This window comes from Neofelis nebulosa, chromosome 1, assembly GCF_028018385.1.
Source record: "Neofelis nebulosa isolate mNeoNeb1 chromosome 1, mNeoNeb1.pri, whole genome shotgun sequence".
Taxonomy (NCBI): domain Eukaryota; kingdom Metazoa; phylum Chordata; class Mammalia; order Carnivora; family Felidae; genus Neofelis; species Neofelis nebulosa.
In genome coordinates, this window is record NC_080782.1 from 97849966 (window position 1) to 97877901 (window position 27936).

Here is a 27936-nt window from a genome sequence, read left to right on the forward strand (position 1 = left end):
CTTGCATTATAGACTAAAAGAAATTTGTTGCATGGCCCAGGAATGAAATCATGAATGAAATGTATATAATGTGTGCATGTCTTCCCAAACAAGATACGCCACAGCCAGAAATTACAGTCTTTGGAATTAGACAGAATTGGGTTTGTCCTACACTTCTGCCTCATGGTAGCTATGTATTAAGCCTTCATAAATTTCAGTTCCCAAATTTGTGGGGCTTGTAATTTCTAATGTATAAAGTTTTATTTGTGTTGAAAGAGCTGTTGTATGTAAAACCCTCATTATAGTGCCTTGTGCTGTAAAAGGGGGTTAAATAAATATTCCAAGAAATAAATGACACAAAAAGAATGTAAAGGATATATATTTTTTTGTAAATTTGAGATAGTCGGTTATTGATTTCTGACCATTTATTTCTAAAATATAGTAGAAAACATTGAGTACTTGTTCCTAGTAGGTATTTAATATTTGTCGAATGGTTGTGGAATTAATTTGGTACGTTTTTGGTGATGGTAATTATGGGTTTACTATTATTTTTAATATTTTGCTTCCCAAATGGTATACATCATATTCAGTGTTCACGGGCAGATCTTTTGGGGGCTTTGATGGTCTCTTATATGAGACACTCCTTTTTCCTAAAGTGTTACTTACATGTTTATATATTTTTTAATTAAAAGGACATCTATATCTATTTTTCTATCTGTATTAAGTGGCAAAGTTTACACAGATGCCTCTAATTCCAGTACAATAGCCCAGGATTCCTTCTAGCCTCCTGCCTTTTCAGCTTCCTTCTCCAACATTAAAAAATGTGGCTTTTATTATTGACAATATATTTACTTACTTGTTTCATCCCAAGATGCAGACAAAGTGTTTCAGAATTGCTAGCATGTGCCTTTGTGGGAAGTGGTGAGATGTGGACTGCTAATTGAGTTAAATATTGGTTTAGAGTTGTATTGATATGTAGTCTTCTTTGATGTTACTGTAAATTGAAATTGCTTCATCCTTATATCATTGAACTTGTTATATTGGTGTATAAAAAGGGCTATTGATCTTCTCTATGGTAATTTTATATCCTGCTCCTTTACCAAGTTCTTTTTTTGTTTAATTATTTTATTCATGGTTTATTCCAGAAAATATAATGTCTGCTAATAGAGTGATTTTACTTCTTCTTTTCCAAGTCTAATGACTAATTAATTTCTCTTGTGTAATTATATACTTGGGTACTTACTAGTATTAGTATAATATTCAGTAGTAGTGGAGATGGTGGGCATCCTTGTCTTATTTCAGTCTAAAGGAAAGTGTCTGTAATGTGTCTGCATTAAGTAAGATGCTGACCCTGATGATTTCCTCTTTATCTTTGAGACATAATGGTTTTAAATGGTGTCTCAGGGTTATTTGATGTGGGTTAGTTTTTTTTCCTGGTACTCATTGAATGTTTTTAAAATGTAGGTTTAGAACATACATTATTTCTGGCAAAGTTTTTTGTTGTTGTTGTTCTTGTTGTTGTTTTTTAAGATTATAGTTTTAAACATTACTTCTGCTTAGTTGTTACTTTTATTTCTTCAGGGATTTAAATTTTATGTAGGTTGGATCTTCTTTGCCTGTCTTACATTTCAACCACTGTGTTGTTGTTGTTGTTGTTGTTTTTCTATTTTTCTTTAATTCCCCTTATTAAATTTTCATTCAGCTGTTTTCTTGCAGGGGCACCTTGCAGTTTAATCATCATGTCTGATTATTTTCTTCCCCTCTCAGTTTCTTTCTTGGTTTCAGTCAACTCCTGTTACATTTCTTCCTGATGTCTTTTGTTTATTTCTTTTCTCTGTTTATGAATTTCTGATTCACGTTCATTTTTCTGATCTTCATATGCTTCGTTGAGGGTACTTCATTTTGGAGTGTTGCGTTAGACAGTTTGTTTTGTTATTAATTCTTTGGGCAATTTTCATCAGTTCAATTGTTTTGATTTTCATTCTCTGTTTTCAACACTTGCAGATTACTCACATCTTTACATTTTCTTTGGACAGGGTTGGTGGTTTGAGTTTGAGGTAGTTTGCAAGATTCCTGGCACAAGAATACCGTTTCTGCCAGAATATCACAGTATGCTTTTTTATTAGATGGCTGTTTTGAGAGAAAGCATGTAGGAAGGGGTGTGTGTCCTAAAGTTATTTTGATTTTGTTGTAGTTCTTCTGAATTTCCTCCTCTTATTTCTTTTTTTTACATTTTCTAAGGAATTCCTCTTCCTCTACCTCTTTTTTAACTGTTTTCTTCTTGAAATTTTTCTTTTCCAAGACAATCTCATTGAATCCACCCTCCATCTCCTACCCCCTTGAAATTTCTACTTTGTAATCCACTGTGATCCATGAGGAATCTTAGATAGTATTTTTACACTTAGAATACTCTTTCTCTTCCTCCTATTGATTTTAGTTCTTTCTTTTGCTCACCACCAACTTCTGATTGTTTTGGTAAGGGCAGTTTTTTCCTGACTGCCACAGGTCTTTATGGGTTTTTATGATATAAGCATGAAAGATAACTCTCTGGCATTTAGGGCTTATTTTTCTACTTACATGTAATTTGAAGTTTGGGGATTCTTTGTTTTTTAGTTATGCTTAGGACAGTTTTTCATCTTTGATTTTTCTGGCTTTGGGATGGGAGATTCATGTTTACCTAGGTACCATTAACTTGTTTACCCATTATTTAAATTAATTATGTTTTGGGAATATTTTGTGATAATTTTTTCCTTTGTATGATTACATTCTGTGGTAGAAAGGTTTAAAATACTCTGGTATTTATGCATATATATATATATATATATATATATATATATATATATATAGGGATTTTAGCTTTATTATTACTTAGTCTTGTCTCTTGTAATTCTTTGTTGAAGGAAGACAGCTATATTTCCTTTCTCTCCCAAGTTAGTATTGGTATTGACATTTAAAACAGTAAGAATTCCAAATAATTTTTGTTTAAAAATTTCCCAACTAAGGGAACTAGGTCTGATTTATTTCCACATTTTGAAAAGGAATTTATTTGTTATCATCAGGAGCTTTTTGGGATTATTATTGTCATGTTGGCATTGCTATTGCTGCTGACAAATATCAATTTGAAAGGTGTTAATCTTTTTAAAAACTTTTATTTACTTAACATATTGGCTATGAGATATACCTTCTGTTGCTTCTTTTAGCCTAAATGAAGACTTTCTAATAATTAAGTTCTCAAAGACAGTTCTATAATTCTCATTTTAAGGAAAGATAGAAATCTAAACATACTAAAATAGAATGCTCTTTCCATTTTAATAGAGTAAGACCAAAATTTATCATATGAATAGTCCTTTCCTAAAAATACATAACTTTGGGTTAAGGAATATAGTTATGGTTAAGGAATATAAGGCTTATGTTAAAATAACTAGAACATTTTAGGGTTATTTAGGTAACTGTTGTCTGAAGATTATCTTTAAGTTTTGAAAGACACCTCACAGCTATAGTCAGTGAAGTTAAAAGAGAATATGTTGTTTGTGTTCCATTATCCTCAGTCAACAGTTACAAGATGTTTTTTACATAATTTCTTTATTGTATATTCCTAGATTTACTATTTTCATCCTATATTCTCTATTTAACATATCTTAAACACTTTTCTTCTTTCCTGTATACCTTTTCTGATGTTCTATTGTAAATTCATTTTTAAATTTTAATACTTTCTCTGGTTTTTCTTTAAGGTAGAAATCCATATTTGTTGAACAATTTAAACATAGCAGTGGACATCTTTTATTTAGAATACCTCAAAAGCAGGGTGGTATTATTTCCTTTTCCTTTCAGGTTAATTGTAAAGAAATCCTTTTGATAGCATTTAACTTTCTAATAGAAAACAGAGTTTCTTAAGAACACAGATTAGGTCAATGCTTACTGGAAAACTTAGTTGTTTATATATATTTTTTATGACAGAGTTTCTCCTTAATTTACAAAATGATGTTTAATGAATATATTGGTAGTTCGTAACTAAATTATAGGGGTAAGACACCATTTTATAGGTTATTGATTTAATGTTGGTAAAAGCTTCACTGTAGTGGGCAAAAAAAACCCCCACACCTCTGAGTTTGTGCAGATGTTTTATTGTGATAGATCTATTATCCAGCTATTAGAAGATAAATGACTGATCTTTCCCATTTTCCATGCCTCAAGAAAATTGAAATAAGAAGGGGAATATCATTTGGGCTGTATGATTAGGGCAGGTTGGATGGCCATTAATTTAAGAGAAGAAAATCTTGGCAGCATTGGCCAACTTATACCATATTATCAATCAAACCTTGATGCACTTCTTGTGATGACCCAGCACTCTCAGGTTTTTGCAACGTTAATTAGAATTCATGACAAAATAGATGCAAGGAAACGTTTTGTACCCTTCATAATTTTATAGAAAATTTATTGTTATTAGAGGAACCATTTGCTTAGTGTGATTTTTTTCATTACCAGCTTGTCAACTAGCATAGATAATCTGGAGAAAATATGAACTCCATAGATGGGGTGTCACTTTTGTTGATGGTTCATGTAGTTTACCTTGGAGCACAGCTAATGGCTGAAGTTCATAGCAACAGCACAGAAAAACGTGGCAACCAAGGGAAGATAAATGAACCATGTTTATAGCTTTAATATAAAAAATACATAAATGGAAAACTGCATTTGAATTTGATGAGCTCATTGCTAGTTTTGTTGGAGTGATTTATTTTTCACCTTATATAAAAAGCTACTATTGACACAGTGAGATGGAAATTAACTGTGTGTTTTTGGGAAACCAATATTTTTGGTTTTAAAATCTGAGTAGATCATTTTATTTTAATTCTGGAAGTTTTATACAATATTGAACATTTAATAGACCAAAATTATCGATTCTGGCATTGGTTAGCCTAGGGTCAGTTTGTTAAATCCATACGATAAAATATCTAAAATGGTCAGTTTTATTTTGTGAAGGTACTTTTCTTTACATTCTTCCTAATTATTTTTGTGTTTTCTTAAACTTTGTACGGAAGTAATTAGTTTCTTTTTTCATGTTTTCTCTTAATACTTCAGAATTATGTTGTACCTATAGCTCTTGGTGTAATAAATTTAATACCTTTTGCAGCTGATTTTTCTTTTAATTGTTTGGTGTGTACTAACCATTTTGAAAAAAATCTGGTAGTGTTAGGCAAAATAACTTGATTTTACATAGTATTTCTTTAATTGAAACTTTGTTGGATTGCTGCTTCAATTTCACTGACTATTGTATTCTAAGTGGTATTATTTATTTTTGTACTTTAATATCCTTTACCAATTCATATGTGTGTCTTAATGTAAGATTGGCCTAAATATAAAACATATAGATGGATAGATCTATTTCACAAATACTAAGTTATTCTATAGTTTGAGGTCATAAACTTAGTTGTTTTTAAGGGATTTTTAAATAATACTAATTCTAACCATTTAGAAATATGATTATCACAGAATATAATTTTTGAAGAGTGATTTATGCAAAAGATATCAAAATGTGGAGATGAAAACATGAACTTAACATCCTTTCCATATCAACAGCAAATGGGAAATTATATATATAATACATTTTTTATTTAGTTCACACAAATAATCAATTCTTTGCTTTTTCGATTGAAGTGCATTCATGCTGGGACCAGCAGGCACCAGTACATGGGCAGGGCTGGAGTCAATAAATGCGGCTTCACGTTTATACTGATTGGTAATTCATAAAATCCCCACAGGACTGGAAACTTGTTTAGCATAATAGCAAGTCTATATTCTGAGCTGTTTTCTTTCAATTGTATTGTTGGTTGCATATTAATAAACTAAATGTCAGCCAAGTAGAGGGACAAACACTAAAAATACGAATATCATTGTATCTAATATTTTTCAAAAAGTACCATTTCAGTGAGTTACATTTCTATTTAATTGCTTATTTTAAGTCATTGGGGAAATTTTAGACACTAAAATGAAGATCCCTAGTGTTTAGAAAGAATATGATATTAATTTATTTTTTCAACAGTATTACATTTTGGCTAACTGCACATATATCAATGGTACATATATAGAAGTATTTGTATATTACGTATTCTGCTTAGCTTGTATCTTTATACCAAAGATATCTTAATTTTACCACTTTGTATGACAATTACAAAACAACATTTATGGTTCATTAATTGGTCTTTGAGGGAGCTGTCTTTTGTTGGTAATATATTATTTCAATTTATACACATTGTTATATAGGTTATATAAAATTTTAGCCTTTGTATTTTCTTTGTAAATAAATTATATTGGTAAAAATTAACAGGTGGATTAAAATGTTGAAGATTTGAAAGTGTTTTGTACCAGAAACACTTACAGGTTCCTCAAACACTTTAAGATGAATTCATTGTCATTCTCATTTTAAACTGACATGATGTGGTCTTTGTTAGTGTCTTGATTTTTCTGAATGTTATGTACTAAATAATAAATCTTTAGATTGGAATTTAGGTTAGCTTAAAAGTGAAAAATGTACATGACGAATATGTTGAGTCCATCCATGTGTGAACAATTCATTGCTATTTAACGTGACAAAAAATTGTTGGATTTATAGTACTGATACTTCTCTAATTGTAATACTTCAGGAAAGTATTAGCTTTTCAGACATGTTACAGCTATAAAAATTATTCTTTGAGTGAGTGACACTTAAAATTTGTTATTTAAACATTTTGTTAATTAAATAACTGAATACTTTAAACATTCATTGTCATAACACTGATTGTATCTCTGTAATGCCTAAATAGAATCTTTGATGGGGAGGAAGACATTTTTTAATGAGTTACTATTTCTTTCTTTTCTAGCTGGTAGCTGGCAGTGTTGTGATGGCTTTTGAAGAAGTATGCCCGGATAGAATAGATCTGATTCACAAGAATTACCGCAAGCTCTGTAATTTACTAGTTGATGTAGAAGAGTGGGGGCAGGTTGTCATAATCCACATGCTAACTCGATATGCTCGTACACAGTTTGTCAGTCCTTGGAAAGAGGTAAGTGTTGAACAATCTTCCACTAGGAAGATTAAGAACATGGATGGGCTTTTAAAAATGTGTATAGGAGTAAGATAATAGAAGTCTACATATTTATGGAGGACTTTTTTTTCTTATGTTCTTTTGGAAAGCAGAAAATAAATATAAATGCAAGGATAATTTTTCATTATTTTGGTACCGATTGACCTGTCTTTTATGACATAGTGTATAAACTTTTAGTATGATACCTGGCAGGAGGCCCTTGTTAGGAGCAGTAGTGTGATACATTGTTTTCAGGGATATTGCCAAATCATGGATTTTTTTGCAGTTTGTTGCTTTCCTATCTTTAAGTCTCAACTGCTCAAGTGATTCAATCGTACAAGTGGGTAATGTGCTTCTAGCACATGTAAATTTAAGAGAGTATCTTGCCTTTAATGGTAAATATTACTGACCTTTTAAACTACTTTTTCCTAGTTTTGTATTTTAAAATGTTTGTTTTCCTTTTTTTCACTTAAGCTGATAGAATTTTAGTAAAATTAATAATATGCCTTAAAACGAAGTTGTTTTCTTTGTGCATATTAACATTAGGCTATGTATACCTACCTAGACACATACCTTCTTGTTACTTTATTGACGATTGAAAAAATTTTACTGCATAGTTTGCAATAGCAGTCTCTGTGTGTATATATTTAATATCTAAGTGTAAGTTTTAGCTTGTTTAAAAAAAGAAATCATTAAATCTTACAAGACTAGCACATTCATTCTCATCTTGTGATATTTCTTTTTTGTCTTTTTCAAAAGCAGGTGGAAGTGGGTGGGAGGGAGGTTGGACAAAATGAGTGAAAGGGAGTGGGAAGTACAGGCTTCCAATTATGGAATGAATAAGTCATGGAGATGAAAGTTACAGCGCAGGGAATATATTCAGTAGTATCGTAATAGTGTTGTATGGTGACGGATGGTAGCTACACTTGTGGTGAGCACAGCAGAATGTGTAGAGTTGTGGAATCTCTATGTTGTACACCTGAAACTAATGTAACATGTGTCAACTACATTTAAATTAAAAAAAGTATAATACTTTTTTAAAAGTAAAATCTATAATAGATTTTTTAAATCAACTGTGTAAAAAGTAAAAGGTCAAAAATCCCCCAATTATGTCATAATAGTTTGTATAGAAACTTAAGCGTAGGGCTTGAGTGCTTACTACATTTCACTTTTGTTATTTAGAAATAAAGGAAGTGGAAAACGTATGTAGAATGGAGGAATGTTCATAGTACATACTTTAAGATGTCATGTTAAACTTTCAGATGTTTAAAGAAGTTTAAATGTTTAAAATATTCATCAGTGCTTTTTACGGTAGCTAAGTATTATACTAAAAAGTATTTAAAAATTTTTAAAGTATATCTTTATCCAGAAGACTATCTGTATTACTGACTCCATCTTAATTTTAACATTAAGAAAGTATTTAGGTTATTTAAAATTGAAGTATGTTTTGAATTATTCATATATAAAAGTCTCATGCCATATAAGATTAATTGATTGCTTTTTTATATAAAATAAATTGTATTAATCATTGAGCAAAGTAAATTTCTGATGGCACTTTTGCTGGATTAAGCAACGACATGCCAGTGGTATAAAAGTCTTGGCCCTTTCATGTAAATGATAACTTTGACGAGAGATTTTTGTTGCTAATGATAGTTTGTTCGATTTCAGCCGGTCCTTTTCCAGAGTGCTCTTTAGATATTTTGTTTTCCTGTTGTAAGGTTATTATAAAGTAATTTTGCCTTATCTAACCACTGTCATTCTTTGATAAGATTTTAAATTTTACTTCCCTGTCACCGTCAAATCATTTTCAGTATCTGTATGTATGCAAATGATCCTTTGCTTTGTTATTATGTAGAAATTACAGTTAAAATCTTTCCTTGCCATATCTTCTGAAAATATGTAACAGACTTTAAAATCTTTATTTTTGTAGTTTGTCTGTTTGTGTTTCTGTTCCTTGAATTATGTTTCATGTTATTTTACATAAAATTCATGTTTAAAGCTATTTACAAAGCCAGGAAGTTAAATTTTGTACTGCCATGTATATTTACTCTTTTGACAGATCATTTGACAAATTGGGGCTATATGTATTCCTTGTGTTTTCACATGTGGATTCTTTGGACATTAACTATTACAAACATGAGATGAAATCCGGTCATTGCCCTGGGTACATTGAAACTGGGCTCAGTGATTTCTCACCTTTGCCACTTACTTGCATTCTGACCTTGGCATTTTCTCTACATTATGTGGTTAATAGACTTAATTCACTAGTTTTCAGATGTGCACCTCAGGCCTCAGGATGCTGTAACATTGCCACAGGAACAACCCTGGGGTGGTGGTGGGGGGCGGGGGGACAGTGGTGGTCTAGACTCTGCAGCTCTCTGGGTTCTTGCCTCTGTTCCAGACAGAGCAGCCTTCATCTTTGTCCGCCCTTCATATACAGCTTTGAATATGGCTTCCTTTGAGAAAGATTCCTTGGCTTAAAGAAAAAAAAAAAGAAAAGAAGAAAACCTTACTAAAATAGAAGATTTCTAAGGGTTTAGGTATCTATAAACATAACTTTTTTTTTAATTGTACAACGAGGTCAGCCACATGGTGAAATAAAAGCGAAGTCGTCCTTCTCATATCATAACCTCTTGGTTGACCCCTTAGAGGAAACTGTTTAATTTCTGTTGTTGTAGTGGTTATAAATTTTACTTTGGATAGCCTATTTCACTTTATTTATTAATTTAAAGTGGTATCAGTTGATTCCAAAATAATCAAGATAACAGGCTTGTGTCTCTTTGTATACATATGTATTCTGTTCAGTACCAGCAGGAAAGATTTGAAAGGGTCATTCTTTATTGCAGTATTAGAAGCAAGGGATTGTCCAAGAGGTTAGACTTTTAGCACAGATACATTTTATAAAATTAAAGTTCAAATGGTTATCATCATTTAGACCATGTTCATGCTTACTCTTTGAGTTAACTCATCTCAAACTTTGTCTGTGGCTTGTTAGAATTCTGTTTTACTGAGCAACTTTTGAGGGAGCAGTCCAAGCACTTGTAGTCTTGGAGAGTTTATGGCTTACACTTTAACTTGCATCCATCTTTTTAGGACTGTACATGGTAATTTTAACTTTAAAATTTGGCAGCCTGAATCATGAAGCTGGAAGAAACTTAGGAGGATCCTGCATTTATATCTGCTTTCATTTTTCAGTTTTCATGTTGCAGAAAGCCTATCATGCGGTAAAGAACTGCTAAGAATGTTATGGGATAGAAAGACAAAGTGGATCAGTATGCTAGCATAGTCATTGCTGACTTGTTAAAATCCTTTTTTATCTTTTTACCTTCAGGTCTTGGATGTGTTTTTTTTTTTTTTTCATGAAATTAGCAGAATATAAAGATGGTCATTCCAGCACCTCATCCCCATTTACATACAGGCAGAAGTCACTTATATAAATGCTATATGAACACCATATTATGATATATAAAGAGCCATTTGTCTTGAAGTAAAAGATTTTACAAATGAGAAAACGGTCTCACTAAAATTATAGATTAATTTAAAAGTTAAAGGAAAAAACTGCCTTTAAATACTAAATTTATTAAAATCAAGGGGTTTATCAGAAACTAAGATAATATATGAAAAATAATACAGTGATACTTTAAATTTAACAGTTTATTATTTTGCTGTACTTTGTAGTATTTTATTTGAGATAGGACAGCAACGATTATTAGACCCATTTTATAGATGAAGAAACTGAGGCATATAATGTTCAACAACTCATAGAAGATAATATTGCTTATAAAATGTGGAACCAGAAATATAAACAGAGTGATCTGATGCCTAGATCAGATTTATATTCTGATATATATCCTATATATTCTATTACCTCATGATTTTTAAGTTAAAGTATCTTTTTGCTTACTTTAATAACTTTCGCTGTGTTTGTTTACTGCATTCTGGTTGAAGCCATTTTTGAAGTTCCCCGCCCCCCCCCCCCCCATGGTGCTTAGATATTGCAGTTAGCTAACAACTATAATTAAATTTGTTTTTCAGAGAGAAAAATCATGTTTCTTATTGAATTTTTAAAATATTTGTTTATAAACTTGAAAGGTAGCAAAATTATTTTTTTGAGGGATTGAAAATTAGTAGAAACCTTTTTTGAGATGAGCTGATGTAACATGCTTTTGTCAATAAGTTCTCAGATGAACACATCATATACAAACAAGCTTCTTCAGGGCAGAAGAGATTTTTAATTTAGTTTATTTGCATCATTATAGATCAGTATTTAGGCTGTTTATATGTAAATGTACGATTTGAGGAACAATTAAGTGTTGACAAAGTAGATTGCAGTCATATCAATTGCAGTGCATTTTCCATAATTTTTCTAACTGACATCTTTGATGATAAATAGTGGATGCCAAGTCAAAGCCGATTATACAGTGCACTAGGAATTCATGGGGCTGTCAGAGAGAAGACCGATTGACTTTAAATTTACATATTAATGAGAAGATTTGTTAAGAGGGTGCTTGACTATAGAAAATAACAGCGTATTTATAGGGCACGACATTTTATAAATAAAGCTGATGCAGGAAAATGGAAATTAAACCTTTTAGGTTAATAAATTCAAGAGACTGCTAAAATGCATATTTGCATTTTTATTTTCTCAAATTTACCTTACTCTTTACAGTACATGTAGGTGTTTTGTTTGTTTGTTTTTTTTTATTCTAGGTCAAGTTTGTATAATTTTCAAGGATATAAAATTACTTAAAGCTTTTCTTTGTGTCATTCAAGCCTATTATGGAAGAATACTTGAAGCATAAATGTAAATCTCTAATACTAAAGTTACTTTTGTAGAAAAAATGAATTTTAGGAAATAAATGTTATAAAACACTAAGTAAATTTTAAGAGTATTAAAAAAACCCAAAACCCTTTAGTGGTATTAATTATAAACCCAAACAAAGCTCGCGTTCTGGGGCCTGAGAAAGGTTTTTTTTAATTTTATGAATTTAGCTCTTTAACCTTAAACTTTCTCTAGGAGATGACAGTTTTGCAAGAATTATCAGATTTTTTTACTTTCATGATTTAGAACTTCAAACTTTATGTACTCACAGTTACTTTTTGCATATGAATCCAGCTAATATAATTCTGGTGGCATTATGCATGCCATTTTGAAATTTGGAGTGATGAATTTACTTTTATTTCTCTCAGTATATCTGCATTTCAATTATAAAACCTTAGGTGGGTGTAAGAAAGTTCCAGTTTAGAATTTTGTTTAAAGTATTTTTGAGATAAATTCCTTAAGTTTTTTAGGGACAGCTGTAAAATAAGAACTAACCCGAACACAAAATTCATATACGTAGTTCTTGATTGGCAATTTTATGAAAATACAAAGGTACTGTGAGAGTCCACCATGTCCTGTCTTCCAGGACCTACATGTTAGAGATTATTTTTTATTCAGTTTTAATTTTCTTTACAAGTTAATTTTCTTTGTAAAATAAATTTTGTATTGTGTCTTACTAATGAACTATTTTTGAATCTCTTGTGCGTAATTTTTAAATAACAGTAGGGAGGAGTTATGGTAGAATCCGTGCTGTACAGTTCAAATACAAAAGTTTTTTGTGCACTTTTTCAGGCACCTATTGATAAAGAGTTCAATATGCAGTTTATTGGGAAACTGTGGACCACTAGCAGATACTGAAATGGGGTTTCCGTCTCTCCATTAGTTATGAAGTATTTATCTTAAAGATTCCTTATTCTTCTTCTTGTTCATAATTTATTTTTGGTTGGAGTTTTTAATCCATGAAGTTTCCTTTTTAAAAATATTTTAGGGCACCTGGGTGGCTCAGTTGGTTAAGCGTGGGACTCTTGATTTTGGCTCAGGTCATAAATCTCAGGGTTGTGAGATCCAGCCCTGCATTGGGCTCCATGCTGGGTGTGGAGCTTGCTTGAGATGCTCTGTCTCCCTCTGCCCCTCCCCCACTTGCACCCACACACGGTCTCACTCAAAAAAAAAAATAAAAAGTAAAAAAACAAAAAATATATTTTAAACTTTATCCAAGTAGGCATGTATGTGGTTTAAAAAAGTAAATTAAATAATACCACCTGGCTTGTAAGAAACATTTTCCTGTTCCACCCTTCCCCATGCCTGGATTTAGCTACCTCTAATTCTTTTAGACACGTGTGTATTTAACTTTCTCCGTTTCTCAGTAATATGCATATTTTTTAGTAATACGCACATATTGCTGTTTCTTGATTTATGAATGACTTCCTATTATAGAAATGGAAGATTTGGCATTCTTGTCATATATTATCTCATAGTTTCACTCTGTCCCTATTCCATCTTTGCAATGTAGTTTTATTAGAATTTTTAAATAATTGTATATTGTTCATTTAATTATGACTTTGCAGATATTATTTCTGTATAGTAACATTCTTATCCTTTTTGGTGGAATCAGAATCAGTATTCTCTTGGGGCTTATGTATTTGAAATGCCATGTTACTTTTTTTTTTTTAATTTTTACAAATTTTTAAAGTTTATTTATTTATTTTGAGAGAGCACGGCAGCAGGGGAGGGGCAGAGAGAGAGGGAGAGAGAATCCCCAGCAGGCTGCACACTGGCAGCACAGTGCTGGATGTGGGTCTTGAGCCCACCAACTGTAAGATCATCATCTGAGCCTAAACCAAGAGTCGGAAGCTTAACCAGCTGAGCCACCCAGGTGTCCCGTCATGTTACTTTTTTACTTGACATCTCGGTTGGATATAATACTGTTGGGTCACACCTTTTTTTCTTCTTCTTCAGAGAGCTCTCCTTGTAGGCACAGATTTTTTTTTCCTTTGCAGGTGATTTGGTTTTTTTGTTTGTATCCCAGAAATCTGTTTTTTTTTCCAACTCTGTAAAGATTAGTGAAGTTGCCTCCTGATGCGGATCATTCTATCTGATCTACATATTTACTTCTTCATTTATTTTGTAGAATTTTTTGAATTCTTTTCTTTGATGTTCCAAGTTTTTTTTTCTTGCTCCGTTTGTCTTTTATATGCTTCATAAATACCAGTTATGCTATTTTACAGTCTTTGTGTACTGTCACCTTTAAAAAAATTGCTTCAGTGTTTGTCTTTTTATTTGCATTTGTATTTCTCAAGTCTTTTTTTTTTTTTTTTTTTTTTTTTTTGGTAAGAGCATGAGTGATGGAGAGGCAGAGAGAGAGGGAGACAGAGAATTTGAAGTAGGCCCAGCACAAAGCCCAGTTTGAGGCTCAAACCTGTGAACGGTGAGATCATGACCTGAGCTGAAGTCAGACATTTAACTGACTGAGCCACCCAGGCACCCCTCAAGTCTTTTTGTCAGTAATTTGATTTTCAGTGATCTTATCTGTCTTTAACAGTTTTTGTTTACTTTGATAATGATACTGCTTTGGGTTTTATTTTATTATATTTATTTTGAGAGAGAGAGAGAGACACAGAGAGAGAGAGAGCACTCCCACAAGAGAGGGTCACAGAGAGAATCCTAAGCAGGCTCTGTGCCAGCACAGAGGCCAATTTGGGCTTGATCTCATGAACCCGCAGATCACTACCTGAGCTGAAATCAAGAGTCAAACACTTAACTGACTGAGCCACCCAGGCACCCGCTTTGGATTTTACTTATTCAAGTGTCAATCTTACATTTCCTTTATTATATAGTTTTATCATCTCATCTTTGAACTTCCGTTTTCTTGAGTTCATGTTCAAGAACTTGAGAACCTCTTGGAGAATTTACTTTCGATACATAGGGAATATTTTTTTCCAGAATGATTTGTCTTTTGTATTTTTAGTGTGTGCTGTGAATATGTAGCCTAGTTATTGTGCTCTTTTCATATTGAAAATACTTGGGAAGCTCTGGTACAGACATTCATTCTGACACAGTGTGACTTCTTAGTTTTGTACCCACACCTAAAGATAGTTTGTTTCTTCCTCTCAGTTTTCAATTTGAGGTGTGTGTATTTTATGTCATACTCTTTTTTGATTTAGTGGTAGCCTTAGGGCATTTGGGGAAAGGAGTAATTTTGGGGGTAGTAAATTTAGCATCAGCAGAGATTGAAGTTGTTTTTTTTAGAATGCCTGAGCAGTTTTTGTGGAATTTTCTTTAATGTTCTTTATGAGTATTCGTACCACCTAGTATATTCCTATGGAAAGATATTCTTGATCTTTAAATTAATTTCTGTTATTCATTGCTTCATCCAAGAACTTTGTTGCTCAATAAAGTAGCTGCTAGCCACATGTGACTGTTTAACTAAAATTGAAAATCAATTTTTCAGATGCATTAGCCACATTTTAAGTGCTCAGTAGTCACACATGGCTAGTGCCTACTTATTAGATGGTGCTGATATAAAACGTTTCCTTTACCATAAAAGTTTCTTTTGGGCGGTGTTGCTCCAGAGTCTTCACTTCTTTCAGGGAGAGCCCTTTGTTGTTTACTCTGCCATGTGCTTCTCTTCACCTGTTTTCCCCACTAACCCCCTCACCACCCTACCCACCCATTAGATTGAAAAGGTAAGAATAACTCTTCTTTGTTTTCTTCTAAATTTGGGCAGGAGAAGGTTATTAATGAACATTCTCAGGAAGCAAGGAATGTGTGTTTCTAAAATCTGCTGTTTAAAAAAAACTTTGTTCAAAAAAAGAAAGTTTGTGCCAATAGATTATGACACTTGTTCCATTACAGTTGACTGTTTTTTTGCTAGTTTTGATATTTTTATTTTCCTCACATTTTTTATATTGGGAAAAGAGATTACATTCTCTGTCTTTATTTTACCATCCTTTCCTAGAAGTCTCAAAATGTTCACAGTTTTAAGTATTTTATGACTTTTTACATGTACCAACTGAATTTTAGGAGGAGAGACTTAGAGTTTAAGGAGTTAAGAAAGGTTATTCATTCTTTTGCCCTTCTCTGATATCTGTCTGCTAAGTTTCCTCTTTTCTCTGAGCTTTTTTTTTATATTCTCCCATAGATACTTGTATTGTTGTAATGTCTCTTGACTGTATCATCCATTCATTTCCTCATATTTTTCTCTGTGTTAGTTTTATTATTCTAGCATAAAGGAGTGGATATAATTAATAATGAATCACCTGACAAGTCACTTATTTACATTTAATTTTGTGATTTTGCTGCTTAATAGTTTCTGTATTCACCTGAGAAAAGATGATTTTCTGTAAACTAATAATGTAATTTGAAACATCCAGTTTTCTTCTCTGTGATTCGTTTAGTTGTGTCTATGTATAGACTTTAGATTTCTGAGACATATCTTAAAATCACTGAAGTCTTCCTGGAAGTAGCAAACCTTCAGTAGATTCCACAGTTCTAAAATAGTCACATCAGACAGATTCTGCCAGTGTATTGTTGTCTAGGTGGTGTAGAGAACGCAGCACTGTTAATTGTCTCAAACAGCCACCCCCCATTGAAAGATCTTCCCTGCAAACATTTTCTACAGAGATTGAGCACCTGCGTAGTTTTGAAGAAGCCGTGTTGCTCTTCAGCCTAATGTAGTCTAGTTAATGTTAATAATTACATTCCTCTCGTAGGTGATGGGTTTAGGAATGGGCATATAATGCAGTTCTGGCTAATGGGATGTAATGGGAGGCATGAGAAAACCGAGATGTGGAGGGGGTATATGAAAAAGGTTTACTTTCACATAAAAAGCATCAAGACATTTGACTTGCAGTTGAGATATAGTACCTCATGAACTTAAGAGTTTCAGCTTCTACTAATAGAATGCCTTGATTGGGTTAACTCTCTAGAAATGTTTTGCAAAAACCAGCTATCTAAAGTCACTGTAAGACAGCCACAAGTAGGAAAAAACTAGAGAGGATTCTATATACGAAAGGCTGAAATTTCAAGGTGTGAGATTTTTGAGTTTGCAGGTTTTTGTCTTAGGTCACTCCTGTAACATACACGGTAATGGAAAGAGCCACAGCCTTGCTTACCCAGCTGTCAGAGAACAGACTTCAAGACTGGCAGAATACCTAACAATTCGGAGGAAGTTCCAGAAGGGTGTGGGAACCACAGAAGGATGAACCCCCTGGAAATGCATGTAAACAGCATCCAAATCCTTGGCTGAACAATAAAGTGGAGATGTATGAGAAAGACTCCAGTGGATGTAGTAAAAAAGCAGCTCCTGGAAGATGATAAAGCTAAGTGGACATTCCCCTTGCTGGCCACATTAAGACAGACAGAGTTTGGAGTTTGAGATCAGTAGCACACTAGTTATAACAAATATCAGTATACTTCAGAAGAATTCAGTACATTGTGAGGAAGACTTTTATAGTGTGTGGTTGATTGTATCCAGAATGTACGTTGAAAAAATCAGTGCTCATGAGAAACAAATGAATAACTGCTGCTCAAGAGAAAAAACAGTCAAGTAGAAAGTCACCTCAGGATAGTCAAGAAAAGGCAATTACAGGTAAATAAAGCAGTTCTATCTATGGCCAAAATACTAAAAGCAACATCAGCGTGTTGAATGAATACATGAGGAATCTTAACAGGACAGAAGACTCCATAAGAAAGAACCAAATGGAGGGGCGCCTGGGTGGCTCATTCAGGTAAGCATCTGGCTCTTGGTTTCAGCTCCTATCATGATCTCAGGGTTTTTGAGTTTGAGCTCCGCATTGGACTTTGCCCTGAGATTCTCTCTCTCCCCCTCTGTCTGCCCCTCACTTGCTCGCTTTCTCTTTCTCTGAAAATAAATAAATAAACATTTTTTTAAGTTAAAAAAAGAACCAAATGGAAAATATAGGGCTGAAAAATACAATGATTAAATGAAAAGTATAGTAGATGGGCTTAACAGCTGAAAGGAGGCAGTAAAAGAGTCAAGAATCCTGAAGGTAAATCATAGAAATTATTCAGTCTGAAAAACAGAAAAAGCAAGTGGAGAGTCTGAGAGCCTTGTGGAATAATATCGAACAGAATGAAATGCTTCTAACTGAAGTTCCAGAATGAGAGTAAAGAATGTGAATGAAACAGAATAAATACCTGAAGAAATAAAGACTGAAAAATTTCAAATTTAGTTGAAGGGGGAAAATCCAAGCACACTGATCCAGGAAACTTATCAAATTCTCCAACAAAACAAGTAAAAAGTCACACTTCTATGCATCATAGTCAAACTTCTGAAACCGAAAGGGAAAAAGAAAACAGTGAAAGAGACAGAGATAAATAATACATTATATATAGAAGAACAATGATATGGCTAACTGCTGATTAGAGACAGTGGAGTCTAAAAAGCAATGGAATATCATCTTTCAATTATTGACAGGAAAAACTGTCAACAAAGAATTCTGTATTGAACAAATCTAATCTTCAAAAATAAAGATGGAATGGAGACATTTTCAGATGAACAAAATTGAAAAATTCATACATGGGAAATATATAAGAAATACTACAAGACATTGTTTAGGTTCAAGAGAACTGGTAACATGGTATAGAAGAGAATAAAGAATGAAAGAAATGGTATATATGTGGGTAAATATTATAAATTATGCCTTTTCTTTTTTTTCTTTATTTAACATACAATTTTTGTAACACATAAACACAAATTATCTATCTCTTTGTCTCTGGCAGTCATAGACAGACTTTTATGTAAACCTTTGCCTACAGTGCCACAAAGTCTTTGTGTAGACGTATGTTTTTATTTCTGTAAGAGTGGAATTGCTGCATTGTGTAATAAATATATTCTTTTCCCCCTTCTTATCTCCACTTTCCACTCACTAAACAATCGCTTCTAACTGTTAGCTCTGTATTTGACCGGTTATCCATATATTATTTTTATTTTTTTATTTTATTTTTTTTTATTTTTTTATTTATTTATTTTTTATTTAATTTTTTTTTTTCAACGTTTTTTATTTATTTTTGGGACAGAGAGAGAGACAGAGCATGAATGGGGGAGGGGCAGAGAGAGAGGGAGACACAGAACCGGAAACAGGCTCCAGGCTCCGAGCCATCAGCCCAGAGCCTGACGCGGGGCTCGAACTCACAGACCGCGAGATCGTGACCTGGCTGAAGTCGGACGCTTAACCGACTGCGCCACCCAGGCGCCCCTCCATATATTATTTTTAGAACAACTTGCTTACATAACTTTTAGCAGTGACTCAAAGGATATCACTTAATTTAGGTATATCAGTATTTTGGAGTTAATGAAAAATAAGTGGTCCGTTTAAAATTTTCTATTTAAAGAGTTTTTATAACCTAGATTTTTTGCTTTTTAAAGTTTTTAAATTGTTGTTTTCTGGATCCCTATCTACCTTACTTTATCTACGGTATATATTTTTTTTTTTCTGTTTACATTTTAGAGTTCCCCATAAGACTAAAAAAAAAAAAAGAAACTTTTCTGATTTATTGCCTCCTCCATGAAATGTCCACAAATATTTCATAACCTCTGCTCTAACCCTGTTCTTCTTTTTCATTGTCGTAAAGGAGAATTACATTTTTCAGTTTCAGTTCAGTAGACATTTACCTTCTCTAGTGTATTTTCTCTATTTCAGGGGTTAAGGTAAAGAAAGAATGAATACATGAGGAATCATGATTAGTTCTACTTAGGTTGATTTTAATTTTATTTCATAATTTATGATTGAATGAGAACCACTCTAAAATGTATTCTGCTTAACAAAAAAGCAATTCATATTTATTCCCCATCATTAGATAGGGATTAGTTAGTTTTCAGATGATTAGGACCATTCTTTCTCATGTCTTGGAACCCTACTTAAGTTCCCCATTATATTTTATTTCAGAAAAATTTGAAGAAATGACTTATATAGATCTAGATTCCTTAGTAACAAAGTTTGGAAACTGCTGCATTCAGAAAGCTTGTTTCTTATGTATTGGAGCTGATCATTTAGTCATAAGAAATGAAAAGTGCTGTGGGCAATTGAACATTGTGAATTTTCATAGAGGCTCAACAGAAAGTTACTGGGCACAGGTGTTTCTGTAATTGTGATGTATGGGGGCAGATTCAGTGTTCAATGGTCCTCAAACCCACACTTCCACCTGTGTGGCATAGTGGTCACTGGGCTGTGATATAAAACATGTAAATTGAAGAGCATAGCATTTACCACACGAAAGGAAAAAAGTCTCAAACCACTATGCATATCCTGGTTTGTTTTATATAGACCTAATTTTGGGGGAGGGAGATGACTTCTTTTTTTCCTTTGAGAAAAATATTAAATTTAAACTTTTATTAAACGTGACCCTTTTTCCCTAGTGAATGCATTTCTCTGGTAAGGTGTCCATTAGCTATCCATACTGAATAGCTAATTTAACTAAGCCAGTACGATATTGCTAATCACCTACCCGCTCTGGTCTTGCTAGGCACATCTAACCCAATATCCTAGAGATATACCACCGGTATATTGCTATCGTATCTCTGAACTGAATGTTTGTGTTCCCCCAAATTCATATGTTGAAGTCATAACCCCTAAAGTGATGGTATTTGGAGGTGAGGACTTGGGAAGTAATTAGCTTTATTTTTTTTAAATATTTTATTTAAAAAATATATATATATTTTAATGTTTTTACTAATTTTGAGAGAGAGAGAGGGACAGAGTGCGAGCAGGGGTGGGGCAGAGAGAGAGGGAGACACAGAATCTGAAGCAGTCTCCAGGCTCTGAGCTGTCAGCAGCAGAGCCGGACGTGGTGCTCGAATCCATGAACCCCAAGATCATGACCTGAACTAAAGTCGGATGCTTAACCGACTGAGTGACCCAGGCACCCCAGATTTTATTTATTTTAAGTACTCTCTTACACCCATTGTGGGGCTTGAACTTACATTCCTGATCAAGAGTTGTATTCTCTACTGACTGAGCCAGCTAGGTGCCCCTGGAAATAATTAGGTTTAAATGAAGTTGTGAGGGTAGGAGGTCTCACTGTGGGAATAGTGTCCTTAAAGAGACACCAATGAGCTGCTGCTTTCTTTCTCTGCCATGTGAAGGCCTAATGAGAAGGCAGCCATTTGCAAGGCAGGAAGTAGGTTCTTACCAGGAACCCAATATGCTAACATGTTGATCTTGGACTTGCCAGCCTCCAAAACTGATAATTAAATGTCCATTGCTTAAGACACCCAATCTGTGGTATTTTGTTACTATGCTAATACAAGTATCATGGATTGCATGAGAATGTCATGTTGTATTCCCCTGCATAGCTTTTAAACATGAGATGATAGTCTGTGTCCACAGCAGATTGTAGATTGTTTTGTCCTGGTACAAATCTTAGATGGTGCTAGTGCCCTCCAGGCTATCACTGAATTCAGAAGGCAAGTGGATATATTCAGTGTCTTTTTCTTGACTACTGTAAATTCCAAGGTAATAAAAGAGAGAAAGATGACAAGATGAAGAATAATGATTCTGAGGTAAAATCCTGGCCCCACCACTTTCAGTCTGTGAGATTATTGATAAATGCATACAAACTTGTGTACTTCAGGTCTTTCGTCTTGTGGAAAAGATGGTGAATACCTGCTTTGCTTACCTCATGGGGTTGTTTTAAGGATCCAGTAAGATACTTGTGAAAGTGCTTTACTAACATCATGGATTACTTAAGCTGAAGTTGCTTTTTATTTCTACTGATTCCAGTGTTACTGGTCACATGTTGCAAAAGTAGATGTTTTTCAGGAATATTTGATTCTTTCATCAATTTTTATATATAAGCAGATTTTACATTATGCAGTTCTTAACTGTTGTCAATTTTATTTTTTTCTTTATATTTTGTTATTCCTTATGAACTGACATAAAGATCATAGTTTGTGTTTATTTTGTAGTAAATCCATTGAGATAAAATGAGCAAGTCTCTCTGTATCCTAAGATCTCTTAAAATCAAAGCTTATATTCAGAGTAAAAAATTGTGGGTTTAAACACTGACTTATTACAGTTTTTGTGGAACATTTGTGTTTGGAGTGTCAGATAAAAAAATTGTATAGAGTATTGCTACTTAAGTATAATTTTACACTTTTCTTTATTCCGTGAGTCTGTGTAATAATAATCACAGTACTTTAAAGATGTATAAACTATGCCTTTATAAATACACTTTATGGAGTAGAAGGTATTTTTTGCCTTCATAAAGTTAATATTTAAAGTAATAACATTTCTTTTTACTGAAAGTAAATATTTTAGACCAGAGTGAAAAGATTATTTTATTCTGATGTTTTTATATTACCATTTGGTGTGGTCTGTACAAAATGAAGAGAGACCTATCTTCATATGAGAGAGGTTCACATAGTAAATTCAGTGGTTCTTTTTCCCTCCTCTGGTTCTTTTTTGAAATTACCCTCGATTCTTTAGACCAGTTTTAGGTTCGTAACAAAAGAGGGCAGAAAATGCAGAGAGTTCCCAAATATAGTTGACCCTTGATAAATACAGGTTTGAACTGCATGGTTCTACGTACATGTATTTTTTTTTGGTAATTACAATATTGTTAATGTATTTTGTCTTCCTTAAGATTTTCTTAATAACATTTTCTTTTCTCTTACTTTATTGTAAGAATACAGTATATAATGCAATATAATGTACAAAATATGTATTAATTGGTTTTATGTTATTGATGAGGCTTCTGATTAGTAGTAGGCAATTAGTCATTAAGGTTTGGGGGAATCATAAGTTAAACTTGGAATTTTTAACTATGTGGGGGTTCAGTGCCCCAGCCTTTGTGTTGTTCAAGGGTCATTTGTACTCCTTTTTTCTTTATACACTCAACCTTTCCCATTATCAGCATTCTGTACCATGGTGGTACATTTATTACAGTTAGTGAATGTATATTAATACATCAATTATCATACAAAGTCTATAGTTTACATTAGTTTTGACTGTTGGTGTTGCATTTTCTGTATAACATGACTCCACCATCGTAGTATTATAGCAAATAGTTTCACTGCCCTAAAAATCCTGTCCTCTGCCTAGTTGTCCCTCTCCCTTCTGCCAACCCGGCAATCAATAATTTTTACTATCTCCATACTTTTGCTTTTCCTGAATGTCATATAGTTGGAATCATACACTGTGTAGCCTTTCTAGATTGGCTTCTTTCATTTAGTAATATTCATTTAAGAATTCTCCACATCTTTTCATGGCTCTGTAGCTCATTTCTCTTAAGTACCATCTGATGTTCCATTGTTTGGATGTACCACAATGTATGCATCCTTCCCACTTGCTGAAGGATTGTTTGCTGTAAGAATTGGTTATTATGAATAAAGCTGGTATAAACCAGCTTTTTGTGTGTGTGATTTTTATGTTGGACTCATTTGAGTTTGAGTTGTTATGTGGACTCATTCGAATATGAACCAAGCAAGGATCTTGATTACTAGATCCTTTGGTAGGAATATATTTAATTTTGTAAGAAGCTGCCAAATTGTCTTTGATAGTGGCTGTACCACTATGGCTGTACCATTTTGTGTCCCCACTGGCAATGAATTGAGAGTTCCTGTTGCCCCACATCCTCATTAACATTTATTGTGGTCAGTGTTCTGGATTGTGTTTATTCTAATAGGAGTGTAGTGTTATCTCATTATTGTTTCAGTTTGCATTTCCCTAATTATATTTCATGTTAAACTTATTTTTATATGTGTATTTTCCATCTGTGTATCTTCTCTAGTGAGTTGTCTGCTCAGGTCTTCTGCTTTTTGAGTTGATTGCTCTCTTATTGTTGAGTTTTAAGAGTTTTTTTATTTAGGGGGATTGAAGATGGCAGCAGCATAGGAAGATCCTGAACTCATCTCTTCTCACAGACACAGCAAACTTATAGCTACAAATAGAATAATTTTCCTCTGAAAAGAACATGAGAACTGGGTGTCTAACACTTCCACAACAAAAGACAAAAGACACATATTAAGATGGATAGGAAGGTCAAGACATGGCCTCACCCATGACCCTGTCCCAGATGTGGTGACACCGCAATCAGGAAGGTCCCCCATATATGAGATTCTCCCTTGAGGAGTATCCCATTTTGGGCACCCTAGCCCTAGGGGCTGGGACCAGAAAGACAAGCCTCCAAAATAATCTGGTTTTAAAAATCAATGTGGACTAAGACCAAAAGAATCAAAAAAACTGTAGTGATCAAAGAGCTATAGGGAAGAGAGATGTTGCTCTTAGAGGGCTCATTGCAAACCATACCTGCCCTGAGATCAAGTGCAAAAGCAACAGTTTGCTAGTGCATACCATAAACAAGGGAGACCCACTTACTCATTTTATTTAAAAAAAAATTTTTTTTAATATTTATTTTCAAGACAGAGTTGGGGGGGGGGGTGTGGGAAAGGGGCAGAGAGAGAGAGTTACACACAGAATCTGAAGCGAGCTCCAGGCTCTGAGCTGTCAGCACAGAGCCTGATATGGGGCTTGAACTCAGGAACCGTGAGATCATGACCTGAGCCAAAGTCAGACACTTAACCGACTGAGCCACCCTGCCACTTACTCATTTTAAAGTGTCTGCCAGAGAGATAGGAATTCAGGGGTTTTATCTGGGGATGGAAGTGTTAGTGGATAATATTTTTGCAATCTCATCTTAACTTTCTGGTGATAGAGCAGACAGACATTGTTCTTGGTGCTCTCCCTCTACTCAGGTACCATTGGAGGGAGTGCTCTGTCCACCCTGGGCTGTAACTAGGCTATGCAGGCACCCCACACTCTGCTCACCCCATTAACACCTAAGGTGCAATAGTGCCAGGCAAGCATCCTCACCCCCACCCTCCATGTGCAGTATTCCAGCCAAAACTGGGCCAGACTAAAGCCATTAGCCTTGCTCACCTTGAGTAGAGACTGAGTTGTAACTGGGGTGATCTAGCAGCTTGAACTCTGCTCACCCTACACAGTGACTGAGCCACCCCCAAGTCAAGTGAGTGTTTCCAACACTGACGTCCCTGTGCAGCAGCCACAGCCCTATCAGTGGACAGCCAGTGGACACATGCAGCCTATGTAAATGATGCCTATAAGAGTGACTAGCTCTAATTGCCAGATGGCGATTACACCTCTGATCCACATGGAACAGTTTATACACATGACCAGTCCTCAGACTGAGAGAGCCATTTCCCCTAACACATATAGAAAAACAGATATGGCAAAATGAAGGCAAAATGAAGAAACAGGAACATGTTTCAAACCAAAAACAAGGTAAATTCCTGGAAAAAAGACTTAATGATATGGAGATTAGCAACCTACCAGATTAATAATTCAAAGCAGTGGTGATAAAGGTGCTCACTGTTCTCTGGAGAAGAATTGACAAATACAGTAAGAACTTCAACAACAAGATAGAAAATGTTAGTACCAAACAATTTATAACTGAACTGAAAAATACACTAGACAGGTCCAGCTCCAGAATGGTTGAAAGAGAAGTACAGACCAGCAAGCTAGAAGACAAAGCATTGCAAAACAGCAGCCAAAGCAGCAAAATGAAAAAAAAATTAAAAGAAGTGTAAATACCCTATGGGACATCTCTAAAAACATCATGCAGAGTAACATTTTCATTATAGGGGTCCCAGAAGGAGAAGAGAGGGAAAGAGTCAGAAAAATTATTTGAAGAAATTATGCCTGAGAACTTCTTTAATCTGGGGAAGGAAAGAGACATCTAGGTCCAGGAATCCCAGAGAGTAACAAGATGAACACACTGAGAAACATAATTAAAATGGTGAAAACTAAAGATAAAGAGAAAACCGTAAAAGCAGCAAGAGAAAAGCAACACATTATAACAAAGGAAACGCTGTAAGGCCATAAGGAGATTTTTCACTAGAAACTTTACAGGCCAAAAGGGACTAGTTTTGACATATCCAAAGTGCTGAAAGGGAAAAATGGCCAACCAAGAATGTTTTTAACTCTGTAAGGTTATCACTCACAATTGAAAGATAGAGTAAGATTTTTCCAAATATGCAAAAGCCAAAGGAGTTCATCACTACTAACCTGGTCTTACAAGAAATGTTAAAGAAACTTCTCTGAGGTAAAAAGAGAAGGCACTAATTACTAATAAAATATACAAAAGTAAGAATCTCTCCAGAAAAAGTAAATAAATAATAATGGTTGTGGATCAAACACAAAGCAAGTGCAAAGGTTAAAAGACAAAGTAGTAAAATTAATTAAAGATACATTAACTAGTTAAGGAATACCTAAAATAAAAAGATATAGAATGTGTCAACAGAAATTTTAAATGCTGGTAGTAAAATATAAAGCTCTGGAATGTGCTCAACATTAATTTACTCTCAAAAGTGACTTGCATACATAAGCTATTATATGGAAGGAGTGCCTGGGTGGCTCAGTAGGTTAAACTTTGGTCTCCTGATTTCAGCTCAGGTCATGATCTCATGCTCGTGAGATTGAGCCCTGCATTGGGCTCCATGCTGGGTGTGGAGCCTGCTTAAGATTCTTTCTATCTCTCCTTCTTACTCTACCCCTGTGCCTTCCCCTCTGTAAAAAAAAAAAAAAAAAAAAAAAAAAAAAAGATATTATATGGGAATCTCATGGTAACCACAAAGAAAAAAACTTAAAGATACACAAATGAAAAAAGAGAATGTAAATATTAACACTAATGAAAGTGATCAATTTAACAATTCTCAAAGAGAAGAAAGGAACAGAGAGGAACTGCAAAATCAGAAAACAATTAGCAAAATGGCAATAAGCACATACTTGTTACTAATTACTTTATATGTAAATGGACTAAATTTTCCATTCAAAAGACATAGTGTGGCTGAACAGATAAAAGCACATGACCCTTCTGAGTGCTGCTTATTAGAAACTCACTTCAGATCTAAAGATATACAGACTGAAAGTGAAAGGATGAAAAACATATGCCATGCAAACTGATATGAAAAAATGTTGGTGTAGTAGTACTCTAATATCAAAAACTAAGCCACAAAACAAGTCTCCATAAAATTAAGATTTTAATCATAACAAACACCTTTTCTGGCCACAATGGTATGAAACTAGAAATCAATTACATGAAGAAAACTGGGAAAAACACAAACATGTGGCAACAAAACAGCATGCTACTAAACAACCAGAGGGTCACTGAAAAATTCAAAGACCAAATAAAAAAATACCTTGAGACAAATGAAATGGAAACTCAGCATTCCAAAATATTTGGAACAAAGCAAAAATAGTTCTAAGAGGGATGTTCTTGGTAATACAGGCCTACCCCATGAAAAAAGACAAATTTCAAACATTCTGCATTTAAAGGAACTAGATAAGAACAACATCCAAAGTTAATGGAAGGAAATAATAAAGAGCTGAAATAAATCAGAGACTTTAAAAAAATAGAAAAGATCAATGACATTAAGAGCATGTTCTTTGAAAAATTAAACAAAAATCAACAAACTTTAGCCAGACTCATCAAGAAAAAAAAAAAAAAAAAAAAAAAGAGCCCAAAGAGGCAAAATTAGAAATGGGAGAAATTACAGCCTATGCCACAGATATACAAAGGATGACAAGAGAATATTATAAACAGTTATATGCCAACAAATTAGACAACTTACAAGAAATGAAATTTCCCTAGAAATAATCTTTGAAGACTGAATCATGAAGAGATAAAAATCAGAATAGATCAATCATAAATAATGAATTGAATCGCTAATCAAAGACACACAAAAGTCTAGGTCCAGAAGGTCAGAAGATGTCATAGGTGAATTCTTCCAAACATTGAAAAGAGAGTTAATACCTGTCCTCCTCAACTTATTCCAGAAAATTGAAGAGAAAGGAGAACTACTAAATTTATTTAATGAGGCCGGAATTACTGTGATACCAAAACCAAAGATACTACAAAAAAAAAAAAAGGGGGCGGCTGTATCTGTGTTGAATGTAGATGCACAAATCGTCTACAAAGTATTAGCAAATTCCGAGAATATATAAAAGGCTCATAAAACCATGACCAAGCAGGATTCATTTTAGGGATGCAAGGATGGTTTAACAAATTAATCATTGTGATACATACCACATTAGT

At 33.8% G+C, this 27936-nt stretch overlaps 1 protein-coding gene across 5 annotated transcripts in view; it reads left to right on the forward strand.

Moving 5' to 3' along the window:
• The window catches only part of AP3B1 (adaptor related protein complex 3 subunit beta 1), a 267617-nt gene that overhangs the window by 76764 nt on the left and 162917 nt on the right, over positions 1-27936 (forward strand). For all 5 annotated transcript variants that reach the window (XR_009261343.1, XM_058729003.1, XM_058729014.1 and 2 more), the window contains one exon: positions 6837-7019. Coding sequence is in view for 4 of the 5 variants with exons in the window: in XM_058729003.1 (XP_058584986.1) it covers positions 6837-7019 (183 nt within the window). In the remaining variant the exon portion in view is untranslated. The remainder of the gene's footprint in view (positions 1-6836; positions 7020-27936) is intronic.